Source organism: Panthera uncia, assembly GCF_023721935.1.
Source record: "Panthera uncia isolate 11264 chromosome C1 unlocalized genomic scaffold, Puncia_PCG_1.0 HiC_scaffold_4, whole genome shotgun sequence".
NCBI lineage: Eukaryota > Metazoa > Chordata > Mammalia > Carnivora > Felidae > Panthera > Panthera uncia.
The window spans coordinates 9,416,517-9,434,152 of record NW_026057585.1 but is presented as its reverse complement, the minus strand read 5'-3'; the positions used below and the strand labels follow the sequence as shown (position 1 = coordinate 9,434,152).

Below are 17,636 nucleotides of genomic sequence, written 5' to 3'. Positions count from 1 at the left end.
GAGTGATATAATTTTATCAAGTATTACTTCAGAAACATTCCATAGATTTTGTTGTAATGTCTATTCTTCAAAAACACAAACACGATGTGGCTCCTCTCTTCGAAAACCATGAAAAATTTTCCGTTTTCTACAGAATAGTATGAAAATTTCTTAGTAAAGCATTCAAGTCAGCTCCAAACTGATTTATGGCCTATCATCTCATCTATATACCTTATACTCCAATCAGATAGGGCTACTTGCTCTTCTCTTAAACAAATACTATACTTCTGTTCATAAGTACTTTTCCTCTTATGCTCAGCACCTAGCAAAATCCTTAAACACAGTAGCTCAGAAAACGTTTGCGGAAGAGTTCATACACTTTTCATAACCCAAGTTAAGATTTTTTTAAATTTACATCTTCTATAATTTTGAAGTTTTTTTTAACTGAAATAATCACTATTTTTATTGCCATGTTCCCATATTTGCAAATTTTTCTCTTTTCAGTGGTAATAACCTTTTAATCTGTTTTACTACTTTTATATTGAGGTATAATTAACATACAGTTTCAGGTTACAATATAATGATTCAACAATTCTGTATGTTACTTATCACACTAAGCATCCTCTTAATCCCCTTGATCTATTTCACCCATCTGCCACCCACCTCCCCTCTGGCAACTACCAGTTTGTTCTCTGTATTTAAGAGTCTCTTTGGTCTCCTTTTTTCTTTGTTTCCTAAAATCCACATGAGTGAAATCATGCGGTATTTGTCTTTCTTTTTCTGACTCATTTCACTTAGCATTATACTCTCCAGGTCCATCCACCTTGGACCATCCACTATATATATATGTTATATATATATAATCCATTCATCTATTGATGGACATTTAGGTTGCTTCTATATCTTGGCTATTGTCAGTGGTGCTTCAATAAACACAAGGGTGCATGCAATTTTTCAAATTAATGTTTTTGTTTTCTTTGGGTAAATACCCAGTAGTGAAATTACTGGATTATGTAGTGATTCTATTTTTAATTTTTTGAGCAACCTGCATACTGTTTTCCACAGTGGCCACACCAATTTACATTCCTATCAACAGTGAACGAGGTTCCTTTTTCTCCATATCTTCATCAGTACTTGCTGGGTCTTGTGTTTTTTATTTTAGCCATTCTGACTGGTGTGAGGTGGTATCTCACCGTGGTTTGGATTTGCATTTTCCTGGTGAAATGTTAAGCTTCTGTTCATGCTTCTGTTGGCCACTTTTATGTCCTCTTTGGAAAAGTGTCTTTTCAGATCCTCTGCCCATTTTTAATCAATTATTTGCTTCTTTGGTCTTGACTTGTAAGAGTTCTTTGGACATTAACTCCTATTGGATAGATCATTTGCAAATATCTTCTCCCATTGAGCAGATTGCCTTTTTGTTTTGTTGATGATTTCCTTTGCTGTGTAAAAGTCTTTTATTTTGATGTTGATTCAATCGTTTAAATTTGTTTTTGCCTCCCTTGCCTGAGGAGACAGGTCTAGAATTTCTAAGGGCAATGCCAAAGAAATTACTGGCTATGTTTTCTTCTAGGAGTCTTACGTTTTCAGGTCTCACATTCAGGTCTTTAATGCATTTTGAGTTCATTTTTGTGTATAAGAAAATAGTCCAATTTCATTCTTTTGCATGTAGCTGTTCAGTTTTCCCAGACCATTTGTTGAAGAGACTGCCTTTTCCCTATTGTACATTCTTGCCTCTTGAATTATACTTGTATTGTGTAATTTCTAATTTTATTGTACTGTGATCTGATGTTATTATTTAATTTTTTTTAATTTTTTTGTCAAAAATATTTATATTTGTGTAATCTATTTTTAAATTGCATTAAATACTTTGTGTCCTATATTTTGGTCCATTTTTGTCTGAGACTAAAACATATTTGAAAAGATACCTTGGCTCTTCTCCCACCACCACTAGACTGTGAAATTCATATATATCTTGTTGACTGTATTCTCAAAGCCTAGAACATGTTGGTACATTAGCTTAGTAAATTTTTAGAGTTGTCTTTAATTTGATCCTTTCCACTGCTGCTAAATTAAAAGTATACATTAAGGAGTTGTTAGGTAGATTACCTTGTGACAGAACAATGAATAAAAACATATATAATAGATAGCGTTAATTAAACTGAGCAACAGATACTGAGGTCCTAGTAAGAATCAAGAGGTTCTAAAAATGGGATGCAAACACAATTCCTGCTTTGAGGCCTATGAAGATGCACAGGTTAACAAATACTTTTGATTTGGTATGCTAAAAGGAAGGTCTGCATAAAATGGCACGGAAATGAGAGTTGAGAAAATCTTTAGTTGGGTAGGGGAAGGCAGTCAATAAAATCTTTTTAATGATACAGAAACCAAAACCCAGAGACACTACAGCGCTGTTCAAGATCACAAGGCTAGAGATCACTAAAAGAGGATCTCACTCCCAGTTCTGTGCTCTTTTCATTACATCTTGCTATCAGTACTTTACAGCAACTCACAAGACTAACGGGCCAGGATTTTAGAGTTACAAAATATAATGTGGGAGTTTATTCATCCTTTCCCCATGTCCCTTTAATATAAAAAAAATCAAGGACAGCACAAAACTGTAAAAGTTTGCCATATACCATGTAGTTCTAACAGCTCTGTAGTTGACTGGCCTGTTATGCACCCTACAAGTGTTGGTTAAATGTATTTCACCAGAGATTTAAACATCCCAGGCCAATCAATGTGACTTATAAACAAAACTATTAAATTGTATTACACCCACACATACATGTATTTTTTTAAGTGTTAATAAAAGATCTGCAACAAATGTTTAAAATAGCAAGGTCCAAAAAGAATCTGCCAGCCATTATTCAGCACTTTCCAAGGAAGTAAGACCCTGAATCTGTAGATCTAAGTATTAAAGTCAATAGGGAGAGACATTCTTTTAGGGGCTGGGATGGTCTTTAGGCTTTTCCACATCTCTCAAGACTATTCAATAACATTTGGCTACCAAGCAACCCTCCCATGACTAATTTGCACCAAGCTCCCACCTGTCCCAGGACATACTGACACCACAACCCTGACTCTGGAGTATTAGATTATTTAACCCTCCCCTCCCCTATTATAAGTTAATAAACTGGCATTCTGAATCACACATCAGTTTTTGGTTGGTTAACATGAAATAACCCCATGAATCTGCTCAGTTCTAAGAGCAGGGTAGAAAAAAGTTTAAGAACCTGAAAAACTTAAGACCACACTCTAAACCGGTAATTGAAAAAGTGATTCAGGCCACAAATGGATGTGATGTGGCTTGCACAGGAAGAGAAAAAGGAGAAAGAAAGGAAGAAGAAGAAGGAGAAGGCGGTGGAAGAGGAAGTGGAGGAGGCGGCGGAAAGGCAGGGGGGAGGGAAGATGCTCTGAAAAAAGTCTGGATATTTCGCATAAAAAAGCATCTTCCTGAGGCTCTGGCAGTTTGGCCTGCATTGCCACAGAATAAAACTGACCAGAGTTAAGCAGCCACAGCCCCCTTTGTGGGGGACATTTGTTTTCTAATTCATCACAGACCAACCACACTCCTATTTCGCTGATATTGAGGTCAAATGTCAACTGTCATTTATCATTCTGCTTGCAGTGTTTTGTCTTCCTTATAGACTTCAAAGAATAAAGAATGCCAGACCTGGTGGATAAGTGCAGATTTTATAAAAAGTGCAAACCACTCTCCACATTAATTCAGTAAAACAAAGCTAGAATCAAAGAAATCAATTTACCTTAATCTGAGTCTGTTCGATTGACTTTTCCCATATCTGCTGATCATATGCTCCAATCTGAAATAGGGAGCAGGCTATTTGAATGATGCAAAGGAAATCCTGTTATTTAGGTCAAATGTCACAAAAGTCACGAAACTACTAAGCATCAATAATACAGTATCTGGGGAATGTTTATGCTTCTCAGAGGTTAGAGTAAGTTATTTAAAGGACTGTTGCACTCAAAAGTCTAAAGTAGCTGGATCGAAAAGTAAGTTAAAAAGTACTGTCCAAAATATTTCAAATTAAGCATTACCTTACAAGATATTTCCACTTCTTAAGGAAAACATCAGTAGGAAAACTAGAGAGGAATAAAAAGGTAACGGACAGCTCAGTAAGACTGTTGCCAGTACCAATCTGAGCTGTGAAGATACAAGTTTCACGTCTAAAAAAAACACAGCAGTTTGATCAGAAGCAAACTTTCAGAGCGTTGCTGGGGCACGGTGTATGCGGCCTGGAGAAGGGAGGGGACTTGAGAGTCCTATTCGGGGACCGGGAACAGAGCCTAAAAGACCTAATGACCTTGCGCCTCGGTTTGTCCGTTGATGTTGAGAGAGAGACACCGTGCAGGAATTGCCGGCACTACCGAGCTTAGGGAAAGCTAACGGGGGATTCTTGGCGGGGGCATTTTGCAGGAAGTCTGCTTTACAAATTAAAAAAGAAAAAAGGTTGATATTACCTTCTTTTGGTACCACGATATAGCATCTCTCTCATTTGAGGCCATCTGTGTCTCCAGCCAGAGAATGGGATTTCACTGAAAACGAAGGAAAAGCAGTCGGTGAGTCCGGTTGCTGAAAGGTACTCTCCCAGTTTGGGTAGAACTCAAAAATCGCTTCTCTCGGCGTCTCCATGAGCTGCTGACTGTCTCCTTCTCCGGCTGGTTGCCAGGAAAAAAAGACAAAAACAGAAGCAAACCAAAAACCTCTGGTGCAGTGGCGCCGGGAGAAGCGTCTCTGCGATATTTGGAGCGAGTGTGTTCAAGGCTGCAGGGGAGGGGAGGGGAGGGGAGGGCAGGTGGCTGGAGTTGGCCCGCACCCCCTCCTCCGCTCCCCGGCGTCCGGCTCTCACCTGGGGCCCGCTGCCCCGCAGTCCGGCGGCCGGGACCTTCCTCCTCAGTGGCCCCGGGCCCGCCGTGAGGCCGGGGGAGAGGCGGCGGGCGCCGCAGGCCGCATCTTCCCCCCGGGGCGGAGACGCCGGCGCGGCCGTTACCATGGAGACCGCAGCGGCCGCGCGGGCCTCGGGGGCAGCCGGCCGCCCGCGCCGGGAGGAGGGCAGTCTGCTGCCGCAGCCCCGGCGCCCTCCAAGCGCGGCCTTCAGGGTCACCGGACCGACCCCCAAATAAGCCAGGAATCAACTGGGAAAGGACGGGGATGAGACGTGAAGGAGGGCTTCGCTGGCCGCCAGGGGCTGCGGCAACGGCCGGAGGCTCGGCGCCCGGCTCTTCGGGTGCGGGGCGGAGGGCCCCCCCCCCGACCCCGGCGCGGGAGGCAGCCGCTGCGGGGCGGGCGGGCGTCCTGCGAGGCCCGGCTGGCGGGCGGGCCGTGACTCAGCCGGCCGCGAGCTGGGCGAGGGCAGCGCCGCAGACCACGGTGCGGCCCCGCTGCGGCTTCCGCTTTCCGGGTTTTGCTCGAAAGTGGCTCCGCCCCCGCCCGGGCCTGGCCTCCGGGGCCTCCGCCGGGCTCCCGGACGCAGGGGCTGGGGAGCCACACGACCCTCAGATCACGCTTCAGGTCACTTCCTGAGAAACGACTTGCCCAGACGTCGACCTGAAGGAGGTCGGTCCAGATGTCCTAAGAGCTGCCCGTTCATTCCTTTGTAACACTTCTCTTTGTCTTACGGGTTTCTTTGTGCTCCATTATTTACTGTCGGTCTTCTGTGGGCTCTGCGGTTGGAGCCTGGCAGGAGCCTGGCACATAGGTTCTCAGTCTGGGCTGGATGAACGCAGTTTTCTTGCATTTACGCCGTCCCCGGACGAAGGGCGCGGTGGGCTGCTTGTCACCCTTAACTCTCAGCAGCTCTGAGATTTAAACTTTGCGGGTGCTCGAGACTGAGGGAAGAGGAGGGCCAAGGCTTGGCGCAGTTCCAGGGCACGTTTCCCAAATTAGGGTAGGGGAGGGTGGCGGCGGGAAGAACTGTGTCTAGGCTAAGAGTTCGAGCAGGCTGATAGGGGTCAGGAGAAAGGAATGGCTGCGCGCTAAAAGGAGTATTTAAGGATACCTTCCTAAGGTTTTGAGCTGCTTTCCTCCTCTATAGTGCAGGGCTTTTTGGCCATTAGTGGAACACTGACCCCTAACGGCCGTTCCCACCCCACGTGAAGCAGTGTCCTTGCTTGCCCCAGCAGAGTCAGGTAAAGCTAATGACAGATAATGGTCACATCGGCTACCACTTCAGAAAGCCTGAGAAGTGAGGTTCTAAATGTTTTACAAACATTTCTTACCTATTAAATCGGGGTAAGGTGAAGTCATCCCATTCTACTGCTAAGGAAAATCCACTAAAAAGTATAAGTAACTCCCACAGAACTAATTAAAAATTATTTCATCCAGGCTTGATTTTTATATGGCACGCATAAGCTGTGGTTCCCTTTCTGGTTTGTTTCCTGACAGCGTTCCCCCTTTCTTAAACATAATTCTGCTGGGTTTCGGAACAAATGGCCAACTTTAAAAAAAAAAAAAAAAAAAGTGACAAATGAGAAAGTCATCTTTATCCAAATATTTAAGTCCTAAATTACATTAATAACAAAAACATTTTACTTCGTTGCTCAGCGCACAGAGACTTTTTGGGGAATTCATGAAAGAACTGAAGTTGCATTAGGGAATAGTAGGAAGGGGCAAATCATCTTACAAACTTTTCAGTGCTAAGACTGCCACTGAACACTGCATAGGCTTTAAACCAAGAACTGCATTCAAATCCCTGTTCCAATTAAAGCACTGTGTGATCTTCGGCAATTTATTCAACCTAACAAGCCTGTTTTCTCACCTGTATTTGTTATCTACCTAGTAAACACTAAAGGCTGTGAATATTAAATGGCCCAAAGCACTTACTGAAAAACCATTAGTTCCCTTCCCAACCAAGGTCTATCAGGGCTTAGGACAAGTATTTCAAAAAGAAGTTCACACAAAATCTGGAGGAAGAAGATCCACTGCATTGTATCACTTAATACATCAACGATGTCCAAAATGTCTGCTCACCGTCTTCATTAACACTGCATGCATGTACTTTGAAAAATACGGGCATAGCCAGATGAACAATTTGACTGTCCTCAAGTAGATAAAAACCCAATTTAAGCATCAGAAGGCACAACTACCACAAATGCCAAGTGTAGCTTTTCTTCCCCCAAACTAGCTGCACCTCAATGTGACGGCATTTTCTCATTATCTATGACCTTTTCTTTTAGGAAGGTCACAAGATTTTTTCCAAAATACTAGAAACTAATGGGGACATAACAAGGTGGGAGGATTAATACTTTAAAAACAGGTTTCAGGTAGCTAGAATTCACACGTACTATTCATTTTCTCATGAAACATAAGTAAAGGACAAATCAGACTTTTGTTTATTAAAAAAATACTTTACAGGGAAAAAAAAACCTCTATGCATTCCATTGTCCTATTTTACAAAGAAATAGCTTAACAATTTAACACACTTAGACAGCTACAAAAAAGCACTGTGTTAAAAGGATTATTATTCACACAAATTTAGATTTAAGACTATTCATTAAAAACCTTTTTAAAACACTCGTTAATGTCAATAAACAAACTAAGGCCACACAACGCAAATAGTCCGCCAGGCAAATTATACATTTCATCTATATGCAAAGACCTCTTAGATAAATTAAAGCCACAGGAAAAAAAGTCTTAGCTGCCAATCAAAATGGAGTTTAGTCACAGAAAACACTATTACATGAAAATTTACAACATGTGATAGAAGTAGTACATAAGTATTTCTTTAGAGAATTGAAAAGTGCTATATTAAGAGACAGTGGTCTCAACTACATGCACAAGTGGATCATAAAAAATTTATGAAGAAAATGGAAGGCCATAATATTTATGGAGATACTTGCTTTTAAAGCAACAAACTTTCAGGATGAGCATAGGTCCCTTATGTGGTAAAGAAAAACATTTGTCTTGTACATTTCCTCTACTTACTGCATGACCAATAAATACAGCTACACTTGTTTAAAAAAAAAAAAAAACTTAGCAGAAATATGAACTTCTGCCATGTACTAGTGAAAGGCTCTTTTTTTTTAACCTGTAGCAATGATAAAATAGATGTATTAGAAAGACACAAACTCAATTACCCTAAAAGTATAAATGCAAATAAATTTTTAATGGCAAATACAGATGAAAATATAATGGGCTAATATTAATGATCAAGAATATATTCACTAAGGGTTTTCTTGAATCTTTGAGTCTTGTTTCTAAATTAGTTTTCATTCTAGACACTATTTATAGAGGGAAAGGCAATAAGCAAAAGTTTCTCCAGGCATTAAGTGTGAACTTTATGCCTATTAAGACTGATGCAAGATGTTGCAAGACATCTTTTCCTAAGGTTTGGTAAAGGATTTTATTTAACAAGCTCCATTTTCCCCCTACAAGAGCTTGCAATGTTAGTCAACTGATATTCCAACTGTCTCCAAGGGGAAAGGGCACCTTTCAAGATTTTAATTAAAAATGATAAAGTTAAGTGAAACAAATCCTAAGTACTGAATAAGCAAATTAAAAGTACAATTAAGCTTAGGGATTCATTTTTAAAGAGTTAAAAATTTGGAGGGGAAAACTAATATGTAGGTTTTTATTATTATTGCTTTATGAATTTGGGATACCTCTTTGCATCCTAATCCTACTCCTAACATATATTGGTAATTACAGAATGACTTCTGGGGCAGGGGGAAGACTTTTATCCTTATTTATGAATACCACAAAATCATTCTAGTTACTAAGTTAGGAATATTCATTTATCGGGTCCTTTCCATAAGCACATTTTTAAAATATCCCTCTGCTCCACAAAATACTCAAACTTACAGCCACGTTCTGCAAGTAACCTCAAAGAGTTGGCACAACAGATAATATACCAAAAAGGAAGATCAGCTTAAATTTCAGTTACAACTTCACTGCCATCACTACTTTACAAATCAGAAGACGCCAGATTGCTCCATGCCTCACTCCACCAAACCAAATAATTTCAAGATTTAGAAAAGTTGCAATCATTTGTATCACTAAACTAGGATACAACTTTGAAAGCAGTAATAAACTCAAAACTTGAGCTTTTATATTCATCAGTCTTTAAAGCATGCTATTAAATCTAATACTCACATAGGACATTCAGTTTCCAGATACATGACTAGCTAAATGTTTCTCTCTCCATTCTATTGCAATTCTAACATACAATGGATTTATTAGTACATGATTTTAAACATTTGTATACTCTTTTCACGTGTTTATATTGGAGGTGAGGGTAGAATGTTTTGGAAAAGGAAAATGGGGATTTGCTTTTGATTGTAGGTCTTTGCAGATCCGCTGGTTCCTGAGTGATTATACACAGTGCTGGCTGTCAGGAGACAGTCTCCTTGTTTATTAGTAATGACCAGCTTAGATGACAGATGGCATCTGCTGGATGGCAAGTGGGAGATGGGGAAATCGGATCTTGGAAGACAAGAAAAATTAAAAAAAAAAAAAAAAAAAAAAGTTTTTGCTTTAACAACCTTGTTCTTCATGATTATTTTAAAAAGCAAATGTTGCCTGAGAAGAATTCTACTTTGCACAGCCTAGTAAAGCTCTATGAAATTCTTCTGGACAGAAAAACAAAAACAGAGAAAACCTAAATCCACATACTTTTGTGATTAACCCCTCCCCCCTCCAAAATAACAAAAATACCCTCAAAGGCAGGTCCCTTTAAAAACTAGTCTTGATAAACTAGAATTCACCCTAGAATTTATACCCAAGATTTTAAAACACCCCTGCAATAATCACATTACTTTTCATACCATTCTAATTACCTTATTTACAAAGATAACTAAAACCAACATCACTTCCAATTCATAAATGGTTTACATTGAAATGTTTCTCTATTTGTCTTCATCCTTTGTAACAGAGAATACATACATATACATATATATAAGGAATAATACAGATTCTAACTAATCACTGCAGTATTTGCTGATGGTTACTTTTCTATCGGTTTACACAGTGACCTCTATACTTTGCTAATATGCATTTAAACTACACAACAATATTGCACAAAGTAATATTTATATAAGATTTAGCCTATTTCAGAATATTTTAGAGAAAATTCATATTTGATATTTCAAAAGATGCAGCTAAGTTTTCATGGTGACAGACATAATAAAGCAGCATCTTTTTTTTTTTTTTTTTTTTTTTGCCTATGTTAATGTAAATATTCCAAATCTCACCCTCCAGGAAAAAAATCTCCAAATTGCACTATAACCAGGTAGATACAAGAATCTGGTCTTAGGTGTGGGGAATACTCTTCCTTTAATGAACAAAAGGCCTATTGTATTATTAACTAAGAGAAAGTGAAATGTGTATCATGTTAACATTCTAAAATAATAGAAAGTTAAGACTACACTAGCTATATGAACTGTGCCTGTTTGAAAAAAAATTTTTAAATACTCAGGCACTAAGCATTAGGTTACCTGAAACTCTAGGATGAAGTCTAGTGCCATAATCGTTATTAGACCGTAGCAACACCCAGTAATAGTAAATAAACCCAAGTATTCACCAGTTAAAACTGTGAATCAAAGTGTCTCAACAGATCTTTATCATGAAAAGATTGAAGCCAAGTGACAAAAAAAGTTTTTCCTAAGTTTCATGCACAAAATATGGCAGCCTCATCAGAAAGATTGATATCATTCTCTAGGTTTGATACTCATGATCAGTTTAAGAAGCAAAAGTATCCACACAAAGTGTGAGGATGCTAGGTAGCAGAACGACAGAGTATCATGTCAACATTATCTCTTTTACCCAATTATCTTCCATAGTTACCATGTTTCTAGAAGAGATTAATGAACCATGGATAATGAATGACCAAGGACTATTCATCTTTAGATATTTTTAATTGAAATATCCACTGGGCTTTAAATAACAGATACAAAAAAAAAGACAGTTTGGATCAGAAAGTGCTGTGCTTTCTCTTTTGTTAAGAAACCAGAGAGCCACTGGATTTTCCTTAGAAACTACCTGTTCTTTATGGTTGGAACTTACTTGCCCACGTACAAGATGCAGGAACACTCTCCTGCAACCTATGCCATTTTTACTGTAGAAAATTGAAGCTGTGCCATAAAGACACAAGTACTAAAGCATAAATCTGACCTTCTATCATAAAAACAGCAAATATGGCAAGAGACGAGGCAAGATAAAATTAAGGGAAGTGAATAATTTACCAAATAAGAATCTGTTATTCCAGAGAATTCTCAGTTTGATTTGAAGAAGAGATTGAATTGTTACCTCACACCTTAAAACAGAAAGTAGCAGCAGACCCACTATTACATACTGTACTAACGGGATAAGATACAACTCTTAACTTTGCATAATCTGTGTAAAAAAGATATGCTTGACATTTGTGGAATGTCATTTCTCTTTATAGAATTATAGGCAAGATTTCTCCAATAAAACTTAACTTAAGCCAGTTATAAAACTATAACTTCACATCAAAATTTAAAAAAGTTAAAAAATGTGTTTGAATATGTACATATCACACAGGAGTGCTCGAATGTTCCTGTAGATTGTGTTGCTGGTCAGAGTCCAGTCTACTTTCCACCTTTAAAACTGGAATAGGCGGAGTCATCTGATCTTGCTGTAGATTAAGTTCTGATGAAGGGAAGGACGATGAAGCAGTCGTCAAAAGCTGCATCTCTCTGCATGTCTCTTCAGATTCAGTTTTTACCCTCACACACTGGGAGTCAACTTCTAATTCTCGCTTTCCAGTTAAATCACAGTCCATGTTAGAACCGCTTTCTGTGTTTTGAGTGGCTTCCACAACAGGGTGGTACTGTTTAAGCCTTATATGCCAAGCTAAGCTGCACACTGCTGACACCGTTTTGAACTGATGAATGACATTTCTAGGGATGAAGTAAATATCATTGTCACACAGCTGAATTCTAGCATAACGAATGCCTTCCCGCCTCATTTGGTTTAGTTTAGCTTCATCCACCCACTGTACACACTGCAGAAAAAAGAAAAGTTGCATGAGACTTCAAAATATGTAGTGTAGTAATTCAGTCAAACAAAGTATTAGAATTAGCACAGGAAAATAGTAGTAGGGCCAAATTAAAGGCAGGCAATACTAAGTATCAGACAACTTTCTAAAATTGCCTGTAATGCTTGGGAAACATTTTTCCTCATATTTTACTACCTCTCTGATAACAAAGTACAGGTTCAAGTCAGGATAGCCTAAGGAATCATTTAAACAAGTATTTCAAAGTGCAGCTAAGTATCAATAACATATTCTTTGCCACAACTGAGGACAACATTTATATGTTGCCTTTTATAGATGAGGGCACACAGTACTCCAGGGGGTCCTCAGCTGAGACTCCTTACAGCCAGAACTGAGCAGTCCGGACCCTCTGGCCATCTGGGCCAACCGGGTATCCCAAAGATTAAAGGGATCTCAAGCATTCTATTTGGGAAGCTCTGTGTTAATGATTTTTGACACTCTCCACACACAGCTTTTAATAGCACTTGAAATTAAATTTACCATCCCATGTATCCAACTATAAGATCAAATGCAAAATAAACTGCGTATAGATCCTTATTTCTGTTATCTCACTCAAAAGATAATAAAAAAGCAAAAGTTTCACCTGGGAAACTGGAGGTTCATGAAGGTCTAACTGAAGTCTCTGTACAACATCAGTAAAATCCTCAGCATGAAAACAAATCACATCTTTGGTTATGCGAGGCTGGTCACTCCTAAGATTAACAAAATTAAGTTTCAGAAACCTGCATCTCATAACGGAAAATGATGACAAATTTCAGTTCTCCTATTCTTGGAAATGCTCCTACTAGCACAGAAATAGACACACAGGAATATACATTTGCTTCTTTAAGCAACATTTAAAAAATAAATAAAACACCAATAAAGCTGTTTAAAAAAATGAAAATTAGATTAGTTGTTACAAAAAACAGCAGTGACTAAAAACAGTTTCATTCTAAACTAGTTGCAACTGCATCCTTTCACCACCCTGTAATGTCATCAGGATGGAACACAGTGGAGAGAAAACATACCAGCCACATAACTATCACACCTTCCAGTTTTCAAACTGGGGGGGTGGGGGTGGGGGGTGACAGAATGATCTTTAACTTGAAATACTTACTGTCAAGCTGTGATTGAACTATGCTTCCAAAAAAGGTCAAACTCTATAGTAATACTGAAGGCCCTGAAGTTATAAATATGAAAAACAAAACAGTTTTTAGACAAACTAAATTCCATGCTCTGAGCTTTGGGTTCCAACTGAATGTAAAAGGGTACAGCCACTGTGGAAAATAGTATAGCAGTTCCTCCAAAAATTAAAAATAGAATTATCTAATGATCCAGCAATTCCACTTCCGGGGATATACCCAAAAGACTGAAAGCAGAGACATGAAGAGATGTTTTTTCAGAGCAGCCAAAAGGTGGAAGCAACCCAAGTGTCCGCTGATGAGTGAAACCAGATAAACAAAATGTGCCATATACATATAATGTAATACTACTCAGCGTTAAAAAGGAAGGAAATTATGACACATGATATAATATGGATGAACCTTGAAGATATTATGTTAACTAAAATAAGCCAGTCACAAAAGAACTACTGTGTGATTCCACTTATACGAGGTATTTAAAGTAGTCAAATTCATAGAAACAGTAAGTACAATGAAGGCTACCAGGAGCTGGGGAGAGAGGAGAAAAGGGGTTAAGGTTTACTGGTTTCAGAGTTACAGTTTTGCAAGACAAAAAAGCTCTCAAAATCTGCTTTGCAACAATGTAAATATACTTAACACCACTGAAATGTACACTTAAAATGGCAACGATTTTTCATTTTAATTTCATGTTATGGGTATTTTACCACAATTTCTAAAAAAAAAATTAGTCCCCAAACTTTTAAATGGAGTCCACATTTTCTCAGACAACATTAACCAACCTTATAGTTGAGTTTCATTAACTTACCATTCACCAAACTGTACAGCTTTCAAAACCCCAACAGCAGCCGTACTCTGCCAGTCAAACCCCTGACCTACATGGTCAGCATGAGCTCTTGTCCTATCTTCAAAGAGGACTTCACGGGGTTCACTGGTCCGAGGTAGGTACTGGAGATTTTTAATTTCATTCATTGATCTGGAGTTGATTTGGTTGTGAAGTAAAGGGGGGAGGGGAGGAAAGTATTAATAGCAGTAAGGTGAAAAAGTCTGCTAAAATATCAAATTTTAAATAAGATCAGAACTGATAAGGGTTCCATGATTTTGATCATTAACATTTAACACACTATACCGTAAATGTAGTGTTACAATTTACAAAATTTAGTTTTCAAGCAATAGGAAACACAATTCAAAGTTCAAGGCTGTATGTTTCTTCACCCTCAGTCATCTTAATTCTCAAAACAGACTTGATTCAAGATGGAAAACTGAGCATGTACATGATCTCCTTCCACATTAAAATGAAAGTAAAAGGCTTCAAACTAATATGGTAGGGGTGGGAGAGAGGAGATGGGCGAATGGATAAGAATACAGATGAAACATAACTGGCTGTGAGTTGATAACTGCTGACATTGACCACATGAGACTTTAGTATATTATCTTCTGCTTTTTCATGTGCTCAAGAATTTCTAAATATAATAATCTAAAGGTGATAGTAAAGGAATGAATAAGAACCAACAAAGGAAATGAATTAGTGCATGAACAATATCAACAAATTTCTGGAAGATGGAAAATGATTAAAAGTGTCTAGTAAAACTAAGCAGAGAAAGCCACAGGCCTGGAATACACTAGAAGGGAATAGCAACTAAAAAGGCAGCTGGCCTGCCCAAAAGACCTTGAAGACTAAGAGGTGCAAAAAAGAAAAAAAAAAAAAAAAAAAAAAGCCCATTATCATGATGTTAACAGACAGAAATGTAGTAAGGCTGAGAAAGGGGGAATTAAAGTGAAATTCTGCAAATAAACCAGTCACCCACCACCCCTGTGAGTAGAAATGAGGTCAGGCATCTACCCCCATGCTATGGTTGATCCACTCAGCATCCATCTATCCTATTTATTTCCCTGACAGAACTCTGATTCTCATTAGGTATCTGCTCCTGCCCCATAAGTGACCTCATTTACAAGTTTCAAAGGTAGATCCTGATGAATCCTGACAAACTGTGGCAAACACATTCCCCTTGCCAGTAACTGATTTAAAAATGGACACAAACACACATGCAAAGATGCTCAACGTCGCTCCTCATCAGGGAAATACAAATCAAAACCACACTCAGGTATCACCTCACGCCAGTCAGAGTGGCCAAAATGAACAAATCAGGAGACTATAGATGCTGGAGAGGATGTGGAGAAACGGGAACCCTCTTGCACTGTTGGTGGGAATGGAAACTGTTGCTGCCACTCTGGAAAACAGTGTGGAGGTTCCTCAAAAAATTAAAAATAGACCTACCCTATGACCCAGCAATAGCACTGCTAGGAATTTACCCAAGGGATACAGGAGTACTGATGCATAGGGGCACTTGTACCCCAATGTTTATAGCAGCACTCTCAACAATAGCCAAATTATGGAAAGAGCCTAAATGTCCATCAACTGATGAATGGATAAAGAAATTGTGGTTTATATACACAATGGAGTACTACATGGCAATGAGAAAGAATGAAATATGGCCCTTTGTAGCAACGTGGATGGAACTGGAGAGTGTGATAAGTGAAATAAGCCACACAGAGAAAGACAGATACCATATGGTTTCACTCTTATGTGGATACTGAGAAACTTAACAGAAACCCATGGGGGAGGGGAAGGGAAAAAAAAAAAAAGAGGTTAGAGTGGGAGAGAGCCAAAGCATAAGAGACTCTTAAAAACTGAGAACAAACTGAGGCTTGATGGGGGGTGGGAGGGAGGGCAGGGTGGGTGATGGGCATTGAGGAGGGCACCTGTTGGGATGAGCACTGGGTGTTGTATGGAAACCAATTTGACAATAAATTTCATATATTGAAAAAAAAAAAATGGACACAAACTGACTCTGGCCAGCAGTAAGAGAGGAAATTTGCTAAGGAGACTTCTGGGAAGTTTCCTAGCTTGTATGACAGAAGAAAAGATGCTTTTTTTCTTCTATTGCATATAACTAGATCCATATGTGATACCTAGACCACAATAATCATCCAGCAACCATAAAGAAAGCCACTGTAAGTACAAAGCCCAGGCAAAGAACATGACAGCAGAGAAAAAGACCCAATTCCTTGATGAAAGTACTGAATCACTGACCATATATATATATATATTTGGTGCCAAGAGCCAAGCTCTCTAGACTTCTTAATACATAAGATAATATTTTATGAACCAGTTTGAATCAAATTTTTGCTGCTTGTAGCCAAAAGCATCCTGATAAACTTTCAGAAAAACAAAAACAAAAAAAACCTTCATGTTCTCTAAACACACGAAACTTACCATATTCATAGAACTAATGTAATCCTCTGGCATGTGGCCATACCCTTTCATGTCCAATTCTATGCCTATTAACTCTAAAGTGAAGCCTACCTAGTGATAAGTCTCACTGAAATATAAATAGAACGTCCGGTAAGCCCGATGCTTTATTTCTAAATATGAATGTGTCAACCACAAATCACCAAATATGTGAAGACAGCCTGTAGCAGCCTGACAAAGACCAAAATAAACCATGCTAAAATGTAAGAATTCCAAAGAAAAAAGTCGAGTGAATGTCCCCAAATCAAAAGCAAACAGATAATAAGAAATATGAGGATAATCAAACTGGGAGATCTGTTACTCCGTCAACAGTAGTTTCAGAAAGAAATAACAGAAAATGAAGAGATTGCCAAAGCAGTTAAGCAAGAAAAATTCCCAGAAATGAAAGGAGAATCTTTCTAGGACCTATCAAATCACAAGAAAGATTAAATATAATAATAAGAATGAAAGACCCAAATATGTATCATTGTGAAATTAAGCTTTCAGAGAGGAAAATAAGTTACCTATAAAAGAAAAAATTACATTGGCATTAAGACTTCTCATAAACAATATTAGATACCAGAAAACACTGTGGTAAGCTACAAGTTTTAAGGGAAAATACATCCTCTGGAATCCAGTTAAGCTATCAATCCTATTTCATGAGAAAAAAAGGAATTTTCAGACATATCATGACTCAGAATATTTCTGAGAATATTCCTTTTCTTCCTTTTCTTAGAATGTTACTTGAGAATGTGCTAAATCAAAAGAAGGAAATAAACCCAAGAAGACAACTGTAGGTTAATACAGAAATGCATTAAGTGGGAGGTCCTACGTTGATAACTGTGAAAAAAGCTTTTCACATTGAAGAGAACACAGAGCTCCAAAAGATTTCCAGGTAAAAAAGTTATGTGTTAGAGCATACAGTATGATTAAAGTTTTGGATTCTTGAGGATATGATAAAAGCACAGAAAGCAAGGTAACTATCAACATTCTCAAAAAAACAAAAAACAAAAACAACTATAAAAAAAACAAAACAAAACAAAACAAAAAAAAAAACCATAGCCAAAGTCAAAGCCATAGAGAAAGGGTGATTCTAGAAGAAAGAAATGTATTTGGAGCAAAAAAGAGAATAGAAGATATTAGGGATATGGTCAAGAAAAGTGTATGTCCCCCTTCAAAAGAGGGGCAATCAGAAACTGCAGGGAAAACGGATTAAAA

At 38.5% G+C, this 17,636-nt stretch overlaps 2 protein-coding genes across 10 annotated transcripts in view; both read right to left on the bottom strand.

The window, feature by feature from the left end:
• Positions 1 to 5,258, bottom strand: part of PHTF1 (putative homeodomain transcription factor 1) — a 90,079-nt gene extending 84,821 nt beyond the window's left edge. For 8 of the 9 annotated variants that reach the window (XR_007454975.1, XR_007454974.1, XR_007454976.1 and 5 more), the window contains exons 1-3: positions 4,848 to 5,258; positions 4,459 to 4,533; positions 3,744 to 3,800 (exon numbers count right to left, since the gene is read on the bottom strand). Coding sequence is in view for 1 of the 9 variants with exons in the window: in XM_049618397.1 (XP_049474354.1) it covers positions 3,744 to 3,800; positions 4,459 to 4,503 (102 nt within the window). In the remaining 8 variants the exon portion in view is untranslated. Of the gene's footprint in view, positions 1 to 3,743; positions 3,801 to 4,035; positions 4,081 to 4,458; positions 4,534 to 4,847 lie in introns of those variants that run through there. The other variant, XM_049618398.1, reaches the window with a different exon arrangement.
• Positions 5,259 to 7,306: 2,048 nt separating this feature from the next.
• Positions 7,307 to 17,636, bottom strand: part of RSBN1 (round spermatid basic protein 1) — a 47,286-nt gene continuing 36,956 nt past the window's right edge. Inside the window, exons 5-7 of the mRNA XM_049618396.1 lie at positions 13,935 to 14,102; positions 12,592 to 12,700; positions 7,307 to 11,957 (exon numbers count right to left, since the gene is read on the bottom strand). Coding sequence (XP_049474353.1) covers positions 11,487 to 11,957; positions 12,592 to 12,700; positions 13,935 to 14,102 — 748 coding nt within the window. The 3' untranslated portion in view covers positions 7,307 to 11,486. The remainder of the gene's footprint in view (positions 11,958 to 12,591; positions 12,701 to 13,934; positions 14,103 to 17,636) is intronic.